Source organism: Puma concolor, chromosome B2 (assembly GCF_028749965.1).
Source record: "Puma concolor isolate L17-30 chromosome B2, mPumCon1.1.hap2, whole genome shotgun sequence".
NCBI lineage: Eukaryota > Metazoa > Chordata > Mammalia > Carnivora > Felidae > Puma > Puma concolor.
Window position 1 is genome coordinate 31,005,888 of NC_141671.1, and position 24,161 is coordinate 31,030,048.

Here is a 24,161-nt window from a genome sequence, read left to right on the forward strand (position 1 = left end):
TTTCCGCCAGCCTACAGTGTCTCCGCCCTTCCCGCCTCCCTTCTTCCGAGCGTCTTAAACACAGGCCTCGGGCCTACAGCTCTGGGGGTACTTAGGGGGGCGGGGGGCAGGTCTGATGAGTAACCCCTCCCCCCAGGTCCCAGAGGGAGAAGCCTCCACATCTGTCTGCCGGGTAGATTATATTCAATTTCTAGATCATTATTTGAAATTATCTGTGACTTTTAAATTCAGATTTCTGTTGATTAAAATGTCCCCCATCATTCCTTATTTGTCTTTTTCAAAGCCCCGTATTAAAACTTACCTGGGCTAGTGAGCCTCAAAAGCAATTATTTATCCTTTTCTCAAATTTTACATTAAAAATGTCTGTGACCCAAGCCCACTTCAAAATTGTTTTCAAACCTATCATTTGGTTAAGGGATGAGCGTTGGGATAGGCCTCATCTGTTCCTGAAGATGCAAAAAGAAGGAGAACCGAAGGGAGGAACAAGATGGAATGTCAGGGATGGTGGGGGAGGGACCAGGCAAGGCTGGGGCCCTGACTGCTGCCTTTTTCTCCTTCTTCCTCAGCCCAAGACTTCCATGGCCTCCACTTCCCGCCGCCAACGCCGAGAGCGTCGCTTCCGTCGTTACTTGTCTGCAGGACGGCTGGTCCGGGCCCAAGCCCTCCTCCAGAGACACCCGGGCCTTGATGTAGATGCTGGGCAACCCCCACCACTGCACCGGGCCTGTGCCCGGCACGATGCCCCTGCCCTGTGCCTGCTTCTTCGGCTTGGGGCTGACCCTGCCCACCAGGACCGCCACGGGGACACGGCGCTGCACGCTGCTGCCCGCCAGGGCCCTGATGGTGAGTTTGCCTGGTGGGGAACAAGGTCATGAGCGACTAACTAAACGGGAAGGAGATGAAAGCCAACAAATGAAAAATAAGCTAGCGATGCAGAGGAAAGTAGCTGTCCACGTTGACATGTGGCAGTCATTTGTGCCTTTAGGTTACTGAGCTACCATTCATTCTCTGAAGATCCCAGCATTCTCGAAACAACAACTTCAATTTTCACATCTTTCTACATTAGTAGCTACTGTGTGTCTTGACTGGTTGTTTGCCTGCAGTACAAAAAGTAGGATAGAGGGTAGGTTCTGCAGTTAGATTGCCTAGGTTCAAATCCCAGCTCCACATTTAACAGCTGAGTATTCTTGGGCAACTTCCTAAACTTCCCTGAGGCTTAGTTTGCCCGCGTGCAAAGAGTTAAATAACTCTTGCTATATTCCAGTACTTCTCACAAAACCACTCATCTAGTCCTCCCAACAACCCTATGAAACTATAAGAATTAATATTATCCCCTATTTCTCAGATGAGAAAACAGCACAGAGAAGTAAAATAACTTGCCAAAGTCCCCCAGCGACAAAGTGGTAGAGCAGGGATTATAACCCAGGCAGCCTAGCTAGACCCTCTGTACTCTGTAACGACTGTGTTATCCTGTGTGATACATTACAGAATTATACAATGATAGTGCCCATGTTCAAAGCACCCATGCAGTCACGTATGTTTTGAGAATGAACTGACACCATATGCAGTTAGAGCACCTGGCCTGTGATTAACATGCAGTAGATGCTGGACGTCGTTTCCGTTATCAGCAGATCCATACTCCCTTAGCCTCAGTTCTGCAACTCAAAACACTAAGAGCCAAACATTTTTCATCAGTCAGCCACCAGACTCGTTTGGAGAGAAAACCTAACCTGAACTAAAGGGAGACTATCTATCATTCATTTTTACCCTACTGGTGGCGTTACACTGCAGAAACATTTCACGTGTTTGGTTACCGGAGCTACCCAGGCCCTCCTCGGCTACCTAAGATACAATGTATGTACTTTCAGGTCAGCCCTACCAAGTCCCAAAAACATCTGAGTTCTGAGAAACCTTTGACACTGAGGGTTTCAGGTGGGGACCTATTGACAGCGGAGGCAGCTCAGTAGAGATAATAGCCCTTAGAAAAATAAAACCCTCTAGAGATTTTCCTAGTGAGAACGTTGGAGGAAAATCTGGGTTGGAATGAACAACCTTAACTCAGTTTGATTGCTATTACCATCCTCCAGCTCCCCAACAGAAACCTCTCACCCCAAAAACTTCTCCCCATATGGTAAATTAAAAAAAAACCTTTAATTCCCCTTAACATAATGAGATAGGCTGGCATATTCAGATTTTTTGTTAAAAACAAAAAGAGCAGGTGTGCAAAATGCAGGCATCTAATTTGACAGCTCACGTTATACGTGGCAAGAGAGCAGAGGACCCTGTGGCAGATCCCAGACCTCCTCCAAGTTCAGCCTCTACCCTTTACCGGCTGTGTAACAGGAACATGCAACTTAACTTCCGTGACCCTAATTTGCCTTTTTTATCATTATTATTATTATTATTATTTATATTTTAACTTGCTTCTCTAAAATGAAAGCTGTGACAAGTAAATGAGGCAAGTACTTGGCAGATTTGGCGCTCACTAGATGAGAAGCATTGTTATTTTTATTCTCATATTTTCCAATTATGGCTTTTTGAGTAATAAAACTACCTCCTAGCGTGGCAGGATTTTCCTTCGTCGTATTGACATCTAAGAAGCATATGAGATTGACACTATTATCTCATTACAGATGAGGAAAGCAGGGCCCAGAAAGTTCAGGAACTTTTTGAAATCTCATAACTGACAGGTTGTTGTCTTTCCTAAGGGGGACCTGCTCTCAGGTCATTCCCAAGCTGTGGTGTCCTCTCGGGCCTTACTTCCTCCTGTTCCCCTGACAGTCCAGCCACCAGGTGGCCTTCTGGCTCTTTGGTAAAATGGCCTGTCTCATTCAGCTTTGAGCTGCTCTAGAGACCATTCTGTCTTAAAATGCAAATATTTCCTTTGACCAGATGAAATGACCCAGGATCCCCTGAGGAGGGGAGGTTTTCTCCCATTCCCACATTAGGTGAGAGATGAGGCAGTTCATGCTGGATTGTCTGGCTGCGCGGTCACAACCGATGAGAAGCCAGTGAATGGCTTTTGGTAACTTCTTTTTGGGACCCATCACCTCATGGGGAAGTGGTCTTAGCTGCCAAAGACCCCCGTATAAACACACCTTAGTCAGACAATAACCATTCTCTGCGTACAACAAGAATTAGTGGACACTAAGAAACGGTCTTTGCGAAAACAATCAAGTCCAAAGCCAGCCTGTTTTCTTTGTGTGTGTTTTTTTTATGTAACATTTACTGTACTTCTGTTCTGTGCCAGCACAGTACCTGACATCGCCCACCTATTACTCACTTTGACCTACACAGTAGGTGTAAGCGGTGGCCCGTTTTGCAGATAGCTGAGCCATCTGGTTTATGTTCCATTTGCCTTTCAGCCTTACCTACCATGGCACAACCACAAACCTGCAACTCCAGCTACCCAGCTCTGTCTTCAGTGACCCCAGGCATGTTTTCACAAGACTGCCTTCCCATCCACCTCATTTCCACTTTGCTAAGTTATCCTCCCTTTCCAGCCCAACATAAGCCCCACCTCCTTTTTGGAGCCCTCTCAGACCACCCTGCCCACTTTTTGTTTTTGTAATTGTTTGTTTGTTTTGAGACAAAGAGAGAATAAGTGGGGGAGACAAAGAGAACTAGAGGGGAAGAGAGAACAGCAAGCAGGCTCCACACTGTCAGCACAGAGCCCTATGTGGGGTCAAGCTCACGGATGGTGAGGTCATGACCTCAGCCAAAATCAAGAGTTGGCCACTTAACTAACTGAGCTACCCGGGCGTCCCCACCCTACCCACTTTTACCTTTTCTTCCTCTGTGCCTCTATCAACCATCACTCAGTATAAACTTACAATATTGGTGTGGTTTTTTTAATGTTTTTTATTTATCTTTGAGACAGAGAGAGACAGAGCATGAGCTGGGGAGGGTCAGAGAGAGAGGGAGACACAGAATCCGAAGCAGGCTGCCTGCTCTGAGCTGTCAGCACAGAGCCCGATGCAGGGCTCGAACTCACAAACAGTGAAATCATGACCTGAGCCGAAGTTGGATGCTTAACCGACTGAGCCACCTAGGCTCCCCAAATACAAGTGTGTTGGACCAGTGAGTGTGAACGTGATGTTAAAATAGAAATCATGCCTTGTTATGGGGAAGGGAAGAACAGTGCTTCCACCACTAAGACACAGAGCGTGTTTTTACTTCAAAATTTTTTTTCATCTAGATTTTTCTCAATATTAAAGTACAACATATTAAAGAACCCTGGGAAGTCGATTTGTACTGCTAAATTGATGATGAAAGTGGCATTTCAAATCACTGGTGGGTGGTGAGCTATTTAAGAAACAATTTTGGAGTATTTGGTTCATCTAAGGAAAGGACTCCTACCTCACCCCTGACTCAAAAGTATATTACCGGAGGCCCGCCTCAGTGGCTCAGTCAGTTGAGCATCCGACTTCAAGTCATGTCATGATCTCATGGTTGGTGGGTTCAAGCCCCTCATCAGGGTTTGCACTGGCAGCACAGAACATGCTTCAGATTCTGCCCCTTCTCTCTCTGCCCCTCCCCGACTTGTGCGTGCACACGCTCACACTCTCTCGTGCTTGCTCTCTCAAAAATAATCAATCAATCCATCAATCAATCAATAACGGGGGCACCGAGTGGCTCAAGCAGTTGAGCATCCACCTCTTGATTTCGGCTCAGGTCGTGATCCCAGGGTTGTGGGATTGAAACCCATGTCAGGCTCCACGACCAGCATGAAGTCTGCTTAAAATTCTGTCCTCTCCCTGCCCCTTTCCCCGCTTGTCCACACGCTCTCTTTCTCTCTCTAAAATTAAAATAAATAAATTACAGCATCTTAAATATCTTAACATGACAGGAAGGGTATGTAGCAAATTCACAGGAGACATTTCCTTTGGCGGTGAGGGGCAGATGCGGAATAATATTCAGAAGGCAATATTAGAGAAAGCTTTAACTTTACCTATGATACTTTATTTCTTTAATACAAAATAATGTTGCAAAAATGACAGAACAGTAACATACCTTGTGGGAGGAGTGGGGGCGCTTATTGTACTATACTTTTTAAATTTGTTTGGATTTCTAAAAATAAAAATTAGTAGAAAAAAAACACTAGAGAATATTTTTATAATCTTAGAGTGGGGAAAGCCTATCTAAGGATGACGTAAAGCCAAAAGCAATGAGAGAAAATATTGATACATATTTAACTGCATAAAACCTTTCTAAGGATGGGAGAAAATATTTACAAATACTTGGCACAAGGTATAAACGTATACAAAGTGTACTACAAAGTATAAAGAGTTCTCATGTCTACATGTATAATTTCCAGGGGAAAAGTAGATGAAGAACATGAACAAGTCATTCACAAAAGAGATAAAGAGCCAGGGGCATCTGACGGGCTCACTTGGTAGAGATTGTGACTCCTGATCTCAGGGTCATGAGTTCAAGCCAATGTTGGGTGTAGAGATTACTGAAAAACAAAATCTTTTAAAAAAGAAGGACACAAGGAAAGAAAGAAAGAGAAAGGAAGAAAGAGTGGGCCAAAACACATTAAAAAAGGAAAAAAAAACAATGAAATCTTATCCTCTGTCAGATGAGCAAAATTAAAAGGGTGGGTTGGTGATACTCAACTTTAGTAAAGGACAACACAGGCACTCATATTCTGTATCAGGGCGTATGTTGGCACAAATTTGAGAGCAATTCAGTAAAATCGCACATTTTTTGACTCAGAAATTCCACTTCCGAGAATCTACCCCACTCCTTGTCCACAGAGATTTATGTAGGAGGCTGAACATTTTTGGAAACAAAGTCTGTTGACTGGGGGTGGGAGATGTTTGTTTCATACGCATAGCGGAACACTACACAGTCATAAAAAAGAATGAGGTAGGCTGTGTATACTCTTGTGGAAAAATACAAATGAGACGTTAAGTGAAAAAAGCAAGTTGCCAAACAATAGAAATAGCATGGTCACATACCTCTGAAAAAAAGACGCCCATATATGCATTTATACACACCAAGACAGGACTGGAAGGGACCACAGCAAACTGTTAACAGTGATTAAATTTATTCTTCATTCTTTAAAAAGAGAAAAATTTTTTCACATCAGTTGTATCCTGTTTACATTAAAATATTTACCCATAGTCCTACCACACAGAAACCAGAATTTTTACACATTTCCTTCTAGTTATTTTTTTTAACCATAAGATTTGGCCTCTTTTTTTCACATGGTTGTGACTGGATCCCATGTATGGTTTTATAGCCAGTTTTTTCCTCACACAGGCATCATTTTTAGTGGCTATTTAATATGCTGTACCATATTTTACTTGCCCTGTTTTTTAGTTGGAGGCCTTACTCCTTAAAATCTATGAATTTTAAAACCTCCTATGGGAGTCTGAGCACCCACCCACCCTCCCGCGGCTGTGAACCCTAATGGGGAATAAACAGTTGAAAGACAGGACCAGGTATTTGCTGGATGGGACAAGTTGGGAGGGCTTGTGACCAGTCACATCAGTAATAAGTACCCCCTTCCCTCATCCTGATATGGTTTGGGCTGGGCGGCGCTCAGATGCACCAAGAGGTGATGGGTGGGGGGTGATGGGCCTTGGCCAGCCCAGGTTGGCCCATTCTGTTTTCCTGCCTTCCTGGCAGTGACAGGACAATCCTTCCCTTGTCCCATCCTTTTGTCAGGTGGCCAGTACTTCCCAGCACCACAAAATAAGGATTTAAGGACTGCCGGCCCATTTCCTCCTGCCCTAGGGAGAGAAAGTAGGTCCATAGGAAGGGAGGGTACTTCACTCACCTTCCTCTGTCCCCGGAGTGAAGAGGTGCTTGGTGGCCATGGTGGGTGGGCTTGACCAGGGGTAGAGGGCTGGGTTGGTAGTGAAGTGAGCAGCATGGCCTTCTGCTGATGCTAGAGTGGATGCAGTGAGGGCTCAGGAAGAGGGGGGTTCAGGAATGTCAGTCCCTCTGCTGTTCACCCCCAGCCTCCTGTCAGCCAGCCCCTGGGTGGGACCCTCTATGTCAGCCCTTTTCCCCTGCCCTAGGTCAGCAGTCATTTGGAACAACCTTGCTCTGTTCCTGGGAACATTTCCCTTTACTTCCCAATCCCCCTTCCAGTATGCCCCATATGAGGTTGGCTGAGAGAAATTCCCCTGAAAACACTTATTTTACTCAGTTCATTGAAAAGCATCGTAAGGGCCTCCTGAATGGCTCGGGTCAGTTAGACATCCTTCTCTCGGTTTGGGCTCGGGGCATGATCTCATGGTTTCATGAGATGGAGTCCCACATCAGGCTCTGCACTAACAGTGTGGCGCCTGCTTGGGATTCTCTCTCTCTCCCTCTCTCTCTACCCCTCCCCCAATCACGCTGTCTCTGTCTTTGTCAAAATGGGTAAATACTTTAAAAAAAAAAAAAAGCCATGTACAAAGGCACCTCTTATTTATTTGTATATCTATAATGGTACAGAGAAAAACATACAGGTATTTAACCAGTCTGAATTAGTTTTGGATGAGAAACACAGTAAGGGTCATAAAGTGACAGTATTTTCAAACTAAAAACGAAGTACATAGTTAGAGGTTTTTGACATTGCCCAAGGTGGCTGGACGCAGACTAGAAAATGTCATTTAACATAGCAGAACTCCCAGGACACTGAAACAGTTTGTGGGAACATAGGTCATAATATTGTAAACTACCACACTTATCACGCATGTGGTAAACTATCAGTAGATATTTGTCGGTGACCGTGATTTCCTAATGCCCAGGAGACTTCCATGTGGGCAACCCTTTCCGTTGCTCTAAGACCAAGGGAGGGAGTGACCAGCAGGATTCAAGATGGCAGCCTGCCAAGGAGTGGGAGTCCCAGCTAATTTCTGCTCACTGCTCTCCCACCAACAGCCTACACGGACTTCTTCCTGCCACTGCTGAGCCGCTGCCCATCTGCTATGGGAATAAAGAATAAGGATGGGGAGACCCCTGGGCAAATTCTGGGCTGGGGACCTCCCTGGGATTCTGCTGAAGAAGAGGAAGAAGACGAGGCCTCTAAGGAGCGGGAATGGAGGCAGAAGCTGCAGGGAGAACTGGAGGATGAGTGGCAGGAGGTCATCGGGAGGTTTGAAGGTAAGGAATCCGTTCCCATCCATAGCTGCCCTTCTTCCCCTTGACTGCTTTTCCTGTACCCACCGCATGGGTGCTCCCACTGGCTTCCTGTGCCCCCATTCTCTGAACCTCCCTGCCGCTCTTGCCTGTCACCTTTTCACAGCATCTCCCCGACCACCCCCATCCTGCCCTCCCAAACAGATGATGCTTCCCATGAGACCCAGGAACCCGAGTCCTTCTCAGCCTGGTCAGATCGCCTGGCCCGGGAACATGCCCAGAAGCAGCAGCAGCACGAGGCAGAGGGAGCCCGCCGACCCCCACGGGCTGAGGGCTCCGGTCACGACTGGCGACAGCAGGAGGAGGAGCAGCGGCTCTTCCGAGAGCGAGCCCGGGCCAAGGAGGAAGAACTGCGTGAGAGCCGAGCCAAGAGGGCACAGGAGGCTCGTGGGGACCGAGGGCCAGAGCCGGCCAGGGCTGGGCCCAGGGCAGAGCACCCAAGAGGAGCAGGGAGGGGCAGCCTCTGGCGCTTTGGTGATGTGCCCTGGCCCTGCCCTGGGGGAGGGGACCCAGAGGCCATGGCTGCAGCCCTGGTGGCCAGGGGCCCCCCCTTGGAGGAGCAGGGGGCTCTGAGGAGGTACTTGAGGGTCCAGCAGGTCCGCTGGCACCCTGACCGCTTCCTGCAGCGATTCCGAAGCCAGATTGAGACCTGGGAGCTGGGCCGCGTGATGGGAGCTGTGACGGCCCTTTCTCAAGCCCTGAATCGCCACGCGGAGGCCCTCAAGTGACCCCAGGGAAAGAGTGAGAAACTGCAGGGAGTGCAGCCTTAGAGGCAGGGCAGTAGTAAGGGGCAGGTCAGGGCGGGGGTGACGAGGAAGAGGCTGATGCTGCCCCGCGCGAAGGATATGGGGTGGGAGTGAAACTTGTAACGAGTGGGGGTGGGGAGGATATGGGCCACCGCCACTGCTCCTTGACTCCTCCATTTCCTAATAAGACCTGGTTCCACATCTCACTCCCAGTGTCTCCTCTGCCTTTTTCCACTGCTGTGGTTTTCATCATACGTGACATCTCCTTTCCCACCCCGCCTGCCAAAACCCGCAGCTCCTACACACCTGCAACACGCACGCACACACTGAGCCGCGCTCTCAGCCGGAGGCAGGAAGGCCCTGCTTGCCCACCCCCATACCTAGGCAGCCCGGAGAAGACCCATGTTGCCCCCCAGTCTCACTCCCCTCCCTGCGCTGGGCTCCTCTACTCTGCAGGCAGTGACTGGAGAAATAGATGTGAACAGAGGCAAAAAAGGGAACGAAACCAGTTTCCCTCCTCTCCCCAGTTCCCCGGGGCAGAACCACATCCTCCTCCCTACTTAACACCCCCTTCCCCCGGCACAGGGCTTTCCCTTTGCTGAGTCACTGAACGTTCTGAGTTGGGGGCAGCTGGAGCTGGGGGCCATGAGGAGATTGTGGGAGGACGGGATACATGCAGAACGGACAGAGGAAGAGCCCTGTGGGGGAGTGGAATTTCGGTTGCTAAAATTAGGAGCCGGGGAGGGAGGTGGAAAGAGCCAAATTATGTAACCTGGGTTGTCTGCTCTTGGGCAACCAGGGATCCACACCCAAGGCTATCTCCCCTCTAGCTCCTCAGTCCATCTCTCTACCTCCAGGGCCCCAATCCTCCTCTCTACCCAGCTTCTGCCCCCACCCCAGACCCGGGCTTCATCTCTGGGCAGTCCAGGCTTGGCTTTCCGGATAGGTATCTTTTCCTGAAGTTGAGAAAAAGGTCCTGGGGGTTGGAGGGAGAGGAAGCTGTTGACAGTACCAAAGCCCAGTTCCATTCCCCAGGACACAACAGGGAACTCCGTGAAAGGAAGAGACGGTACAGGCATGCGCTGGCGTGTACAGTCTGCACAGGTCTACTGCAGAGAATCTTACGGGTCAGAAACCTATTTTTCAGATCTGGAGGCCCCATGTACTCGGGAGAGTCCCGGGCGTGGAGGTGGAGGGGAAGCCCGTGGAAGCAGGGGCACACGGGGTGGGCGCAAGACCCTGGGAGAAGACAGCTCAGAGACCCAAGGCCTCGCAGGGACCAGGCAACTGTTCATGGGGCAGGAGGAGGAAGGGCTGGTGAGAAAGATCCTGTGAGAGGAAGCTGCTGTGATTCAGAGAAGAGCCGGCGAGCTGTGAGCAACCCAGGCGTCCGGTTCCTCTCACAGGCCGGAGGTTTCGGAAGTGGCATGCAAAGAGCCCATGTTTGTTGTCGGGGGGAGTTGGGGTTAGGATCCCGAAGCTGGGGCTTGACAGGTAAGCAATAGAAACTTCTGGTGTCCGAATTTGCTCTTCCAGGAGATTTTTCTCTGGTTTTCAAGTCATTTCCCTTCTGCCAGAGTTACATAAAACCAAAGCAAGATAAGCCCTGATACCTGGCCCCCCAAACCTCCTTCTTTTCAACGTCCCTCCCTGGTGTCTGGCCCCCGGCCCTGTTGGGGGTTCCCCTGAGATGAGGGCTGTTCACTTTCTCTGACCACAGGGTTTCCGCTTCTGTGTCTCTTGCTTCCTAGGTTGATAAAAATACTGAGCCCTAGAGGCCTTGGCTTCCTCTGACCCCCTGGGGCCAGGCAGCAGGCATCCTGTCCACTGTGATGGGGGCAGGGAGGGAGGCCCAGGGGTCCCCAAGGGATGACTCAGTGCCTCCCGTGAAACACTGGGGAGGTGTGAGTGTATCTGCTCTCGAGAGCTGGAAGGAGGAATCAGTTCTCAGTGAAGGATGATGCATTGGGGTTCAGTTAGAAAAACGGGATTAGGGGGGCGCCTGGGTGGCGCAGTCGGTTAAGCGTCCGACTTCAGCCAGGTCACGATCTCACCGTCTGTGAGTTCGAGCCCCGCGTCGGGCTCTGGGCTGATGGCTCAGAGCCTGGAGCCTGTTTCTGATTCTGTGTCTCCCTCTCTCTCTGCCCCTCCCCCGTTCATGCTCTGTCTCTCTCTGTCCCAAAAATAAATAAACGTTGAAAAAAAAAATTTTTAAAAAATAAAAAAAAGAAAAACGGGATTAGGGAACAAGACTAGCAAGATAAAAAGAGTGTCAGGTGGGGAATTGGGGTTGCGGCAGGTTTGGGTTAAGTTAGGAAAAGGGTTTGGGAGGGACTCTATTCAGTGTAGTTCAACTGAGCATCAGGTAGCCGAAAGAAACCCAACCTACTTCAATATAAGTCCCACAGGGGAGGCAGGCCCACACCTAACTGTGACTCAGGGCAGGGTGCTGAGTAAATCTTATAGCGTAAGACATGGTGGATACAGAAAGGGGAAGGTGCATTCCATCCTAAAGCACGGGGGCGGCGGACTCTGAGCAGGAAGAGGGCATTTGAGCTGGTGCTGGTGAATAGGTACAACTTCTATGGGTGGGGAAGGCTCTGTAGATAAGTGAAATGGCTTCAGCTTAGGCCAGGAGTCAAAAAAACGGCGTATTGAGGAAAAAGATGAATGTCGTGAGGTAGACAGAGCACAGGTGTGAGTGTGCACGTGTTGAAGAAAGGACCGCAGAAGGCCAAGGTGAAGGATTTGGGCCTTCATCCTGTGTGCCATAGTGACAGCTGTGCAGAAGAGAGAGAGCACGAGAGTGCTGCAGGGGTTACAGACAAAGAGTAAAGAAGAAAACAACTATCATTCGGTGAACACCTGCCATGTTCCTAACATGAGTAATTCTGCCAAAACGGTTCAGAAGGTGGGTGGTGGATCTCTATTATAAAGAAGAAACCAAGGGCTCATAAACGTACTGAACTTCCAAAAAGTAGTGCAATTAGCACGAAGCTCATCTTACTCTGAAACTTGTGTACTTTCACTTAGGCCCCAGTAACAATGGCATTAAAGGAGGAAACAGATCTTAGAAACTTTGAAAGGGTAAGTCATTAGCACAAGACAACTCCTGGGATGGTGGGACTGAGGGAAGAGGAATCTTAGGTGACTCTGAGTTTTGAGCCTAGGGGATTAGAAAAATGATGCCTTCCGCCTAGAAGGAGACACCTGGCTGAGGGAAAAGATAAGGAATTCAGTTTCAGACATTGAATCAATAATTCTTTTTTTGAGAGAGAATCCCAAGCCAACTCCACACCTAGCACAAAGCCCAATGCAGGGCTCGAGCTTATGACTGAGATCATGACCTGAGCTGAAATCAAGAGTTGTACACTTAACTGAATAGCCTGGTGCCCCTAATCAATAAAATTTTATTAAGTGCCGGATAGGATCAGGGTACTCTGCAAAACAAAGGGTGTTTTTTTACTTAAAAAAATTTTTAATGTTTATTTATTTTTGAGAGAGACAGAGACAGAATGTGAGTGGGGGAGGGGCAGAGGGAGAGGGAGGCACAGAATCTGAAGCAGGCTCCAGGCTGTGAGCTGTCAGCACAGAGCCCGATGTGGGGCTTGAACTCACGAGCCGTGAGATCATGACCTGAGCCGAAATCGGACACTCAACCGACTGAGCCACCCAGGCGCCCCCAAAGGGTTTAAATGAAATAAACTCACTGCCTTCACTGAACTTACACTCTAATAAAATAAACAATATGTAAGTAACAACTACAGGTAATTACCCTAAGTAATGCTTAGAGTAATAAAGTGCTCAAAGAAGGCCTGCTGAATTTGAGATGCTAACATAACACTCAGGTTGGAGACTTCCGGCAAGCGGGTCTGGAGCTCAAGAGAAAAGTTTGAGCTGGAGGGGTAGATTTGAGCATCATTCCCTTCCTAGTGGAGATTGAGCCCCTAAGTGGACAGGATCCCTGAGAGAGGGTAACCAGAAGAGCCCCTGAAGATGGTAGGCGCAAGAAGAATCAATAAAGGGGGGAGGTGGGGAAAGAGGAGTAGGGCAAGGGAGGGGTGTGCCAAGCAGAGACAGGGCACCCACATCTAATCCTTCAAAGAGGTCTAGTAGGGGAAGGTTGAAAAGATACTTTGGGTTCAGGAACTAGACAATTACAAATTTTGAGAAAACAGTTTCCACTTACCAAAGGGGCAGAAATCACTTTACATAGGTTGAGGAATGAGTGGGAGGTGAGGAAAGGGAGGTGGTAGGTACAAAGTCATAGAATGGTGAATGTGGAAGATAACTAAGAATCATCTCTGCTTCAACCCACGAATTTTACAGATAAAGAAAATTTTACCAGTTCCCAAAAAAAGTGGGCAAAGGGGCTAGTCTGTGAAGACATCACACAGAGAAAGAAAGTGAGAGATGGGATGGACATTTGAAGGAAAAACAGAGTCCAGGGAAGGATTTTCTTATTTACAAGAAATTACAATATTACAAAAACATGTTTGTAAAATGCAAGCAAGGTGCATGAAGAGAGAAAGATACTAAAGATGTAAGCGGGGAAAGAATATAGTAAAGACAGAGGAAGTGGAATACACAGTGCAAAGGATCAGCCTTGGACAGGAGAGTCCTTCTCTGAGTCAGAAGAAAAGAAAGATGAAATGTAAATAAAGTGAAGGAAAAGAAGGACGTGAAGACATCCAGCTTGGTGGGCCTTGAGCACAATAAAATAGATGATAGTATCACCAACTGAAAGTAAAGAGGTCAAGAGGCACGGATTTTTAGAACAACGCCTGCAGGGGTATAACAGGGAATCAAGAAAGGATTAAGAAACACTGAGGGTGTTCTGAGATTAGATGGCCAGGATTAGCAGACGGCCCCTTTTGGTGACATGACTCCCTCCTGCGGTGTTTGGCAGCCCAGGAGAAGCCCCCAAGAATGAAACAATTGAGTTTACCCAAGTCAAGTTTTTCAAGGTCATCTTGGTAGAACGCCAAGTGATTCTTAAGTGCTGATGAAAGTAGTTGAAATTTTTGACCATGCAGTGCAAGTTAAACCAAATTGACAAGGAAAACAAGGAAAGAAGAGGGGTTGGAAGTCTTAGTGAGAATGGAGAACTAATTTGATGGGAGGGAAGAGTTGGGGTTGTGAAAGCGGAGTGGTCGTGATGAGAGGAAGAATTCAGAGTTCAAGATCTCAAAGATGTAGCCCTTCCAAGTGAGGCTGAGGTTTGAGAGACAACCTTGCTCATGGATGCCTAAAGTAGGGAAAGAGGCTGGAGAGCTGTTGTAATTGAGAGTTGAAGCACTGAGAGGACAGAGCGTGAGACTCATCTGTGTGGTTTTGAACTCTCTAAAGATGTTGGTGGGGATGAGATACGAAGAAAAACTGAGCTAGATATAAAGATGTTAAGAGTGTGATAAAGATGTTGGTGGAAAAGACTGTGCTGTGCAGATAGAGCATGGCAAATGCGAAAGGCATGGGCTTCAAGAGAAGAAAAGGAGGTTATCAGTGGTGCAGAATCATGGTGTCTCCTCTGCTCCCTGCCTCCTAGTGATTGGGTAGAAGAAAGAGCAGACTTCACCACAAAAGAGAAGGAGCATCATTAGGGTAAATACTGCCAGAGGAAGACTCTTTCAAAAATGAAACAGAGAATTAGAATATATAAGGAATTCCACAGAATACTGTGAAAAATTGATTGGTAGAAGTGTCCTTGTGGTGTAAGGAATCTAATCCAGGGAGGTTAGATCCCAGTGAGAGTTCAGGAGAAGACGACAAAGTCTGGAGGGGTTTGCTTCTGGAAACAGGAGGTAGGTCCCTGCTTCTGGAATCTAAAATGGAAGGTAAAAAAAAAAAAAAAAAAGGGGGCGCCTGGGTGGCGCAGTCGGTTAAGCGTCCGACTTCAACCAGGTCACGATCTCGCGGTCCGTGAGCTCGAGCCCCGCGTCGGGCTCTGGGCTGATGGCTCAGAGCCTGGAGCCTGTTTCCGATTCTGTGTCTCCCTCTCTCTCTGCCCCTCCCCCGTTCATGCTCTGTCTCTCTCTGTCCCAAAAAAAATAAATAAACGTTGAAAAAAAAATAAAATAAAATAAAATGGAAGGTACATAACATTTATTATGAGGGGGAAAACATAAATACCTTGAAGGGGGTGTTAAGAGGATGCACAAGACAAGGTATCCCTTCCAGTTCCATGGCATTAAATGCCATCTTCATGCTGATGACTCCCAGCGTTGTCTCTCTAGTTCTGACCTTGCCTCTGAAATCCAGACTCCTATGTCACTGCCAAGTGACATCTCCACGTGGATGTCTGCCCCAAAGATTTAGACTTAACCTATTCAGAATTGAACTTTTGGTTCTCCCATCCCATCAGAATCCACTTCTGTCTCTCCATCTTCCACCCCCACTCCCCTGCCATCCAATTTATCATCTAGTCCTGGCAATTCTACCCCTGAAACATATCCCAAAGGTATCTACTTCTCTCCATTTTCATGGCTGCCACCATCTTCTCTCCTGCTATTGCTGCGATTGCCTCCTAACTGGTGTCCACGCTTTCACTCTTTACTCCTACAATCCAGTCTAGACACAGGATCTTTTAAAAACATAAATCCAGGGCTGCCTGGGTGGCTCAGTCAGCTAAGTGTTAGACTCTTGATTTCAGCTCAGATCATGATCTCACGGTGATGAGATCAAGCCCCTCAACAAGCCCCACGTAGGGGCACCATGCCTCGCGTGGAAACTGCTTGAGATTCTCTCTCCCTCTTTACTCTCTCTCTGCCCCTCCCCTGCTCAGGTGACTGCACGTGCAAGCTGGCTCTCTCTCAAAAACATTTTTGTAATAAAACTCAAAAAATTAAAAATAAAAATATAAATCCAATCACCTCTGCCTCCCTCCTCCTCCTCCTCCACATCCCCTATTCCCCCCTTCCCCTGCTAATACACACACACACATACACACTGACACCTTCCAAAGGCTTCCCATGGTTGAAAAAAAGCCAGATGCTTTATCTCCCTTTGCATGGCCCTGTGTGATCTGGCTCCTGCCTCCTCTCTCTGACCTCATCCCGCACTGCTTCCCACTCTCTCTCTGCTCCAGCCACACCGGCTTCCTTTCTGTTCCTCAACACCCCCAGCTCATTTCTACCTTCCAGCCTTTGCAATAGGCTATTCCCTTTGCCTGGAATGCTTCTCCCCTAAACCTTCACCTGGTCACTTTTACTTGTAATTTGGGTCTCAGCTTAAATGCCACTTACTTAGGACTTTCCTGACCACTGTGTCTCAAGTAGTCCTCTGCCATTCATCACATGCCCTGTATTATTTCCTCATAGCACTACTTACTGACTTCTTCAGTATTATTTCCTTTCTGCCTTGCTAGGATGTCCGATTTGTTTGTCACCATATTCCTACTACCTAGAACAGTGCCCAGCACGTAATGAAAACTTTTTAAAAAGTTTCTTTATTTATTTTGAGAAAGAGAGACCAAGCGGGGGAGGGGCAGAGAGAGAGAGGAAGAGAGAGAATCCCAAGCAGCCTCCACACTGTCAGCACAGAGCCCAACTCAGGGCTTGAACTCACAAACTGTGAGATCATGACCTGAGCCAAAATCAAGAGTCAGATGCTTAACCAACTGAGCCACCCAGGGGCCCCAATGAAAATTTCTTAAATGGAGGGATGGATAAATAATGGGGTGAAACAGGAGAAAGCTCAGCTTCAGGTCTGTGGCTTCGACTGGACTTACCTTTAGAGTCAGGTTTAACTATAGGGTCAGGTATGGAGATGAGTAGATTTCAAGATTTAGCTATAGGAAACAAGGTTACGTTAGTTTAGAGGCTAAGTTTACTTTCAGGTTCATTTTACTGGGATGTGTTTAGATTTGAGGTTAGGGTTGAGTTTGGGTTGCAATTTGGGTTGAGGTTAAATTTGAGTTACGGTCAAACTTATTAAATCTCAACTTAGGTGGTTAGGCTAAGTCCAAGTTTGAAGCTAACGTCATTTCAGCTTCATTTGGAGGCCTCAGAGATTTCACTAGTTTCTCCACAGAGCCCACTGTAGAGACTGTATTTCCCTGAGTTTGGGGCACAAGACTCTAGTCATCACCCCTCCCACCCAGGGAAAGCCCCAAACCAACTGCTGGCCTCCCCAAGAAAGAAACCGAATTTCACACAACCTCCGAAACTGAGATTGAAACCAAGATTGGCCCATCGCAAGGAGCGCCCTTCAGCACATCACAAATGCCCGTGACACTGAGCCTCAGCCCAGTTTTTGCCCTTCCTTCCTCTCTGTCTCTCATGTCTCCCCATCACTCCTTCTCACCTTCCCCTTTTTATCCCTCAATGCCCCAGTCTTCCTCTCTGACCTGTTTCTCCCTATCTCAGTTTCTCATCATTAATTGCAACATTGTTTTATATTTTAATATAAATGAGGTCTCTTAGTCCATTGGCTCCTACCATCGGAGAGGCAGAAGGAGACAAGAAGAAAAAGGAACGCAGAGGAAAAAGGACACAGAGAAAAGGAAAAGAGCAGGGACCAAGAGGGAAACCAACAGGGACATAAGAGAGAATAGGTTAAAAGAATAAGAACCAGCCAACATATTGACAAGATATTTAAAAGGAGCATCTGTGGCTTCTCTTCCTCCATCACATCTGGTCAGCCACCAAGACCTGCAGATTTTGCCTCAAAAACTCTCCTCCTGGGGCGCCTGAGTGGCTCAGTCGGTTGAGCATCCGACTTCGACTCAGGTCATGATCTCACCATTCATGAGTTCGAGCCCCACGTCAGGCTCTGTGCTGACAGCTCAGGGTCTGGAGCCTGCTTCAGATTCTATGTCTCCCTCTCTCTCTTCCCCTTCCCCTCTCACGCTCTCTCTGTCTGTCTCTCTCTCTAAAATAAACATTAAAAAAAAAAAAACTCTCCTTTCCATCCTCCTGCTGCTGCCTCTTGTATCTCCTTCCTAGGTTATTGCACAACTCTCCTAACAAGGCTCCACTTCTGGTTTTGCCTCCAGCCCCCTAACTCCCATACCCCAGTCCATTCTTCATGCAGCTTCCAGACTCATTTTTCTGAGGTACCAATCTGCGTGAGTCCCTGTCTCACTTAAAAATGTCGGTGGCTCCATGTTGGATCCTCTGTCTCCCTCTCTCTCTGCCCCTCCCCCTCTTGCTCTCATTCTCTCTCTCTCTCAAAAATAAAATAAATATTTATTATTATTTTTTGTAAAAAATTTTTTAACGTTTATTTATTCTTGAGAAAGGAGAGACAGAGCATGAATGGGGGAGGGGCAGAGAGAGAAGGAGACACAGAATCCAAAACAGGCTCCAAGCTGTCAGCACAGAGCCAGACGCGGGGCTCGAACCCACAGACCACGAGATCGTGACCTGAGCTGAAGTTGGATGCTCAACCGACTGAGCCACCAGGCGCCCCTATTTTTTGTTTATTTTTGAGAGAGAAAGAGACAGAGTGCGAGCAGGGGAGGGGCAGAAAGGGGGAGACACAGAATGGGAAGCAGGCTCCAGGCTCCCAGCTGTTAACACAGGGTCCAACACGAGGTTCGAGCCCACAAGCCATGAGATCATGACCTGAGCCGAAGTCAGACGCTTAACTGAGCCACCCAGGTGCCCAAAAAATAAAGCATTAAAAAAATAAATACAAAATAAATACAAAAATAAATACAAAAATACAAAATAAATACAAAATAAATGCAAAAAAATAAATACAAAATAAAACACTTAAAAAAGAAAAAATAAAAATTGTTGGTGGCTCCCCATTATAATTAGAAAGAAACAAAACTTCTTTTCTTGGTTTTAAACCCTTCAGAATGTATTCTCAGCTTACCTCCCAAGCCTCTTCTCTGCTCCTTCTATTTGTACCCAATTGCACCTCTTGGCATACTTCATACTTTTTTACCTCCAGTCCTTGCACATACCGTTCCCTCCATCTGGAATACTCCTCGCCATCTTCTTTCCCTCAACACTTAATGCCTGACACCCCTCCCCCAGGCCAAGTTTGATGGCTTTTCTGTGGGCTGCCCACCGACACACTTTGTTGTAATGATCTGGTAACCTTCCTGTCTTCTGCACGGGTCTTTGAGCTCCCGGAGGCCAGGGGACTGTCTTTTGCGTCTGCATCCTCATTGCCTTGTGCAAGGTACTCAGGAAATGTTTGTGAAATCCAGAGAAAGGCAAAGAGGCGAAAGGAGAGTGAAAAGAAATAATAGATGAGTTTGGAAGGCATGAAAAGCAAAGGGGAGGAAAACAGGAGAAATGAATCATACACACCCTGAATGTTACTTATGTGCCTGTCACAGGACCCCAGACCACTCAGAAACTTTGTGCCAGAGAACAGCAATATGCCCAATGCCACAGTGGGAGGGCTTTAGCCATTCAAAACCCTCAAAATGAAAGCATAACAACATCAACAAAAATAATGATAGTTGGGGTGCCTGGGTCACTCAGTCAGTTAAGCATCCGACTCTCGGTTTCAGCTCAGATCATGATCTCAGCTTGTGGGTTCAAGCCCTGCATCAGGCTCTGCGTGGATGGTGCAGAGCCTGCTTGTGATTCTCTCTCTCCCTCTCTCTCTTCTCCTCCCTCGTCTCTCTCTCAGAATAAATGAACTTAAAAAAATATAATAAGGGGGGCGCCTGGGTGGCTTAGTCAGTTAAGGGTCCAACTTCAGTTCAGGTCATGATCTTGCAGTTTGTGGGTTCGAGCCCACATCAGGCTCTCTGCTGACAGCTCAGAGCCTGGAACCTGCTTCAGGTTCCATGTCTCCCTCTCTCTCTGCCCCTCCCCTGCTCATGCTCTGTCTCTCTCTCAAAAATAAACAAACATAAAAATTTTTAAACTTTTTTAATTTTTTTTTAACGTTTATTTATTTTTGAGACAGAGAGAGACAGAGCATGAACGGGGGAGGGGCAGAGAGAGAGGGAGACACAGAATCGGAAACAGGCTCCAGGCTCTGAGCCATCAGCCCAGAGCCCGATGCGGGGCTTGAACTCACGGACCGCGAGATCGTGACCAGGGCTGAAGTCGGACGCTTAACCGACTGAGCCACCCAGGCGCCCCTAAACTTTTTTTTTTTTTTTTTTTTTTTTTTTCAACGTTTATTTATTTTTGGGACAGAGAGAGACAGAGCATGAACGGGCGAGGGGCAGAGAGAGAGGGAGACACAGAATCGGAAACAGGCTCCAGGCTCTGAGCCATCAGCCCAGAGCCCGACGCGGGGCTCGAACTCACGGACCGCAAGATCGTGACCTGGCTGAAGTCGGACGCTTAACCGACTGCGCCACCCAGGCGCCCCTAAACTTTTTTAAATAATAAAAATAATAATGATGATATTTGACATAGCAGATTGTTATTTTCTCAATCTTATGAAACATGGATAAAATCATCTTTAGAAATCTTGCTTTTCATACTTACAAATTAAGTGAAAACTGGCTCATGTATAAAAGTGCTCATATAGGGGTGCCTGGGTGACTCCGTCAGTTCAGCGTCTGACTTCAGCTCAGGTCATGATCTCACAGTTCGTGGGTTCAAGCCTCGCGTCGGGCTCTGCGCTAACAGTGAGGACCCTGCTTGGGATTCCCTCTCTCCCCCTCTCTCTCTCTGCCCCTCCACTGCTCGAACTTTCTCTCTCTCACAAAAATAAAAAAAATAATAAAAACAAAAGAATGTTCATATCAATATCTTTCATAGTAGCCAACAACTAGAAACAAACCAAATGTCCGTCCACAGAAGAATGAGTAAATAAATTAGAGCATATTCACACAATAGACCATGACATCATAATGAGAAACAAACCAGCCACTACTGATACATGCAACCACATGGATGAATCTCACAAACATCATGTTGAGTGAAAAAAGCTAAACCCAAACCAGTACATTCTGTGTGACTTCATTTATACGATACAAAAGCAGGAACAACTAATCAATGGTGACCAGAAAGTGGTTGGTTATCTTTGGAGGGTATCACCTGGGAGGGGGCATGAGACAGCCTTCTGGGGATCTGAAAAATATGGTGGCTACATGGCTATCAGCAGATGGAAATGTTCAACAGGCTGTAAATTTAAGAGGTGTGCACCTTACTGCACCCAAGTTAAAAAGGGGAAATCTTTAACAATTTTAAAACAGAATACTGGTTCTGCAAATGCAGCTTCGAGACAAGTCCTGTGGTTGTCCCCACCTTATCCTAGCTCACCACCCTCCAGCCCCTCACCACCCTCCAAAGTCTTCCCTGTAGAGAACTTCAGAAGTTGCTACATTCCTTGATCCCGGAGTGTGTGTTTGTTTGGGGTTATACAAATCTGATCTGTGGGGGGGGCTGCCTAAGGTGGAGATAAGGTAGAAGACATCCCTCCACAGTGAGAGGAGACCTCATCGTGAGTACGTGACGACATCTCTGAGAAGGGGAACCATAACATTTATCTTCCAAACGAGGACACTTCTGAGAGCAAAAGGGAGATCCATGAACATTTTCACCAGGACAGCAGGCATAAACCAGAATGTCCCAGGCAAGGGGGTAGATCATGGAACTTCTTGATATAAAACCTGCCAGATGACCAGGAAAGTCCACATACTGGGACAAGTGTGAGTTGAGCTGTTTGGGACAAGGATGAGGGCATCAGAGGAGGAAATGGGCACAGAGAGTAGCCTGTAATCAACCAAGGGTGCAGAGGTGTTATATATAATCGCTCTTCAGGGAACCGGGCCTCCAGCCCACGCCGCAGCTGCTCCCCCCTCCTCTCCGAATTGACTGTCCGTCCCTTCCCTGGAACTCCTAAGCCTGACCCTGCTCCCTGCCCCTCCCAGCCCACGGTTCCCCTGACCCCACTCCCTTTCCCAGAACTCAGTCGTCTGAGCCCCCAGCCTGCGGTTCACTCCTAGGCCTCAGCCTTTCCTGCCTTCGACTGAAACAGCAGCATCTTCTAAGCCCTGGGGGCTTCCCCGGGCCCAGCCGGGGCCTAGAACCCGCCCGCCGCCTGCCACGCTGCCACTGCAGCTTCCTCTATAAAGGGACCCAGGCGTCCGGGCCCAGGGGCCCCACAGAGCAGGTGAGACTCTCCCGCCCCGTCTCCTTGGGCTGCCGGGGGGTGGACTCCCCTGGGCACTCTGCCCCTCCGCCTGCGCCCCGGCCCCCCTCCTGTACCTCCTGCCTGAGGCTGGGCCTTGGTGGGTTTGGTTTTGGTTTCTCCTCCCTCCGACTCTTCATCAGTCATTTTCTCCCTGTCTCTATCACACCTTCTCTGTTTCTGCCACGAGTCCTCTCTGTTCCCTTCCCGTGTCTCTGTTTCTCTTTCTGTCTCCCCCTGCTCACCTTGGGGTTTCCCTGACTGCATCTTGTCCCCTTCTCTTATCCGTTTTGCCCTGTCTCTCGGATGGCTATCTCTCCGCGGGCAGGCAGGAGGCCGTCATCTGCACCTTGCCCCGCCCCACTCATTGTCTCTCTCCCCCCCGCAGGTTCTCCCCATGACACCACCTGGAAGGCTCTACCTCCTGCGGGTGTGCAGCGCCCCCCTCCTCCTCCTCCTTCTGGGGCTGCTGCTGGCCCTGCCGCCTGAGGCCCAGGTGAGGCAGCAGGAGAACGGGGGCAGCAGGGGTGGCCCAGCCCATCTTTGGGCCCTAGAGCCATCCTCGTCCGTCTTCTCCCCTAGGGGCTTCCTGGTGTTGGCATCTCACCCTCAGCTGCCCGGACTACCTATCAGCACCCTCAGAAGCACTTCGCACAAGGCACCCTCAAACCTGCTGCTCATCTTATTGGTAAACACCATCTGGCCCTCCAGACACATAGTCCCCAGCTCTCCTCCTACACCCCCTCAAGGAACCAAGCATCTACCGCACCCCTCCCACAACTTTCTCCACCTCCCAAAACAGGGGCATCCCTCTCCCATCTGTCCTCCCAACCATCCCCCCAGGAACCCAGTCCAGCACCTACTTCCTCAGGGATTAAGACTGCTGACCCCCAGCTTCTTGACCTCTCCCATCCCCTATGGCTCTTCCTAGGAGACCCCAGCACCCAGAACTCACTGCGCTGGAGAGCAAACACAGATCGTGCCTTCCTCCGCCATGGCTTCTCCTTGAGCAACAATTCCCTCCTGGTCCCCACCAGTGGCCTCTACTTTGTCTACTCTCAGGTGGTCTTCTCTGGGGAAGGCTGCTTCCCCAAGGCCACCCCGACCCCTCTCTACCTGGCCCATGAGGTCCAGCTCTTCTCCTCTCAGTACCCCTTCCACGTGCCTCTCCTCAGTGCTCAGAAGTCCGTGTGCCCAGGGCCACAGGGACCTTGGGTGCGCTCTGTGTACCAGGGAGCTGTGTTCCTGCTCACCCAGGGAGATCAGCTATCCACTCACACAGATGGCATCTCCCACCTACTCCTCAGCCCCAGTAGTGTCTTCTTTGGAGCGTTTGCTCTGTAGAAATCTCCAGAAAGAAAACTAATTGGTTTCAAGACCTTCTCCCATTTTGCCTCCATGCTGACCACTTCAAGGGTGTCACCACACCTCTTTCGACCATTCCACGTGTCTCAAGTCTCCCCTGCTCATGTTACCTGGAGCTTCCAAAGAAGGAATTCTAGGCAGCCCGGGGGACCACACCCGCCTGAACTACACCAGTGTGAGGCTGAGGATTTCAAGTCTGCCTAGAAATTCCCACCCAGAGCTCTTCATCTGTCCTGCCCATCTAAGGAAGGCCTGGCCTTGCACGTGGAGGGAGCAGACACATGGAGGAGCTTGAGTGGATGACAGGAGGCAGGGGAGGGGGGATTATTTATAAAGGGAAAAAATTAAATTATTTATTTATGGAGGATGGAGGGAAGGGAATAATAGAGGGCCGTCAGAAGAGAGAGAGAGAGAGATACACCCAAGAGATGAAGAGCCAGAGAACATCAGCATAAGGATAACCCAGTGAGAGAGAAAACAAATGAATCTGAGACCCCGGGGAGCTCTAGAAGGCAGAAAGAAACTCTTAACATCCAGCCACTGCTTGACTAGACACCCCATGAGGAGACATCTGCACCTTCAATGAAGCCCAATAAACCTCTTTTCTCTGAAATGCTGTCTATGTCTGTCTGTCTGGGAGGGGAGAATTTCCCAGGTCTCTAAGGGACAGAAGGAAGACAGAGGCCCCCGAAGAGACAGAAACTGTGGGCATACAAGGAGATAAAGGGGCCTACGGAGCTCTGGGGGAATGTGGTAGAGTCATAGAGGTGAGGCAACCAGAGATACTGCAGGGAAACCAAAGGATAAGCTGGGAAGAAAAGGGAAACATGGGGGTCCAAGGTCTGGAGGAGTGGA

General features: G+C 48.4%; 2 protein-coding genes and 1 long non-coding RNA gene across 4 annotated transcripts; 2 read left to right on the top strand and 1 right to left on the bottom strand.

Annotated features, from left to right (window-relative positions):
• NFKBIL1 (NFKB inhibitor like 1) lies at positions 1 to 9,091 on the top strand. The gene is made up of 4 exons (XM_025917081.2): positions 1 to 172; positions 567 to 843; positions 7,882 to 8,103; positions 8,284 to 9,091. Exons 1-4 carry the CDS (start codon positions 116 to 118, stop codon positions 8,865 to 8,867), a joined length of 1,140 nt encoding a protein of 379 aa, XP_025772866.1. The 5' UTR covers positions 1 to 115; the 3' UTR covers positions 8,868 to 9,091.
• LOC147580848 (uncharacterized) lies at positions 4,941 to 22,301 on the bottom strand. The gene is made up of 3 exons (XR_015250741.1): positions 22,187 to 22,301; positions 6,788 to 6,898; positions 4,941 to 6,063 (listed from the first exon to the last, which is right to left on the bottom strand). It is a non-coding gene; the product is annotated as an uncharacterized LOC147580848 (long non-coding RNA).
• Positions 21,556 to 23,919, top strand: LTA (lymphotoxin alpha). 2 transcript variants are annotated; one of them, XM_086705888.1, is made up of 4 exons: positions 21,556 to 21,923; positions 22,330 to 22,437; positions 22,524 to 22,629; positions 22,873 to 23,919. In XM_086705888.1, the coding sequence occupies exons 2-4, from the start codon at positions 22,339 to 22,341 to the stop codon at positions 23,283 to 23,285; spliced, it is 618 nt and encodes a 205-aa protein (XP_086562014.1). In that variant the 5' UTR covers positions 21,556 to 21,923; positions 22,330 to 22,338; the 3' UTR covers positions 23,286 to 23,919. The 2 variants fall into 2 exon arrangements, with proteins under 2 accessions (XP_086562014.1, XP_025773079.1); XM_025917294.2 differs by lacking the exon at positions 21,556 to 21,923 and having other exon boundaries at positions 22,315 to 22,437.
• The last annotated feature ends 242 nt before the right edge of the window (positions 23,920 to 24,161 follow it).

Bases quoted from the DNA above. Each gene is read 5' to 3' on its own strand.
- LTA (XM_086705888.1), top strand. From the start codon at position 22,339: ATGACACCACCTGGAAGGCTCTACCTCCTGCGGGTGTGCAGCGCCCCC. The intron at 22,438-22,523 runs GTGAGGCAGCAG...CTTCTCCCCTAG, and splicing joins CCCTGCCGCCTGAGGCCCAG to GGGCTTCCTGGTGTTGGCAT. The intron at 22,630-22,872 runs GTAAACACCATC...GGCTCTTCCTAG, and splicing joins ACCTGCTGCTCATCTTATTG to GAGACCCCAGCACCCAGAAC.
- NFKBIL1 (XM_025917081.2), top strand. From the start codon at position 116: ATGAGTAACCCCTCCCCCCAGGTCCCAGAGGGAGAAGCCTCCACATCT. The intron at 844-7,881 runs GTGAGTTTGCCT...TCCCACCAACAG, and splicing joins TGCCCGCCAGGGCCCTGATG to CCTACACGGACTTCTTCCTG. The intron at 8,104-8,283 runs GTAAGGAATCCG...CCTCCCAAACAG, and splicing joins GGTCATCGGGAGGTTTGAAG to ATGATGCTTCCCATGAGACC.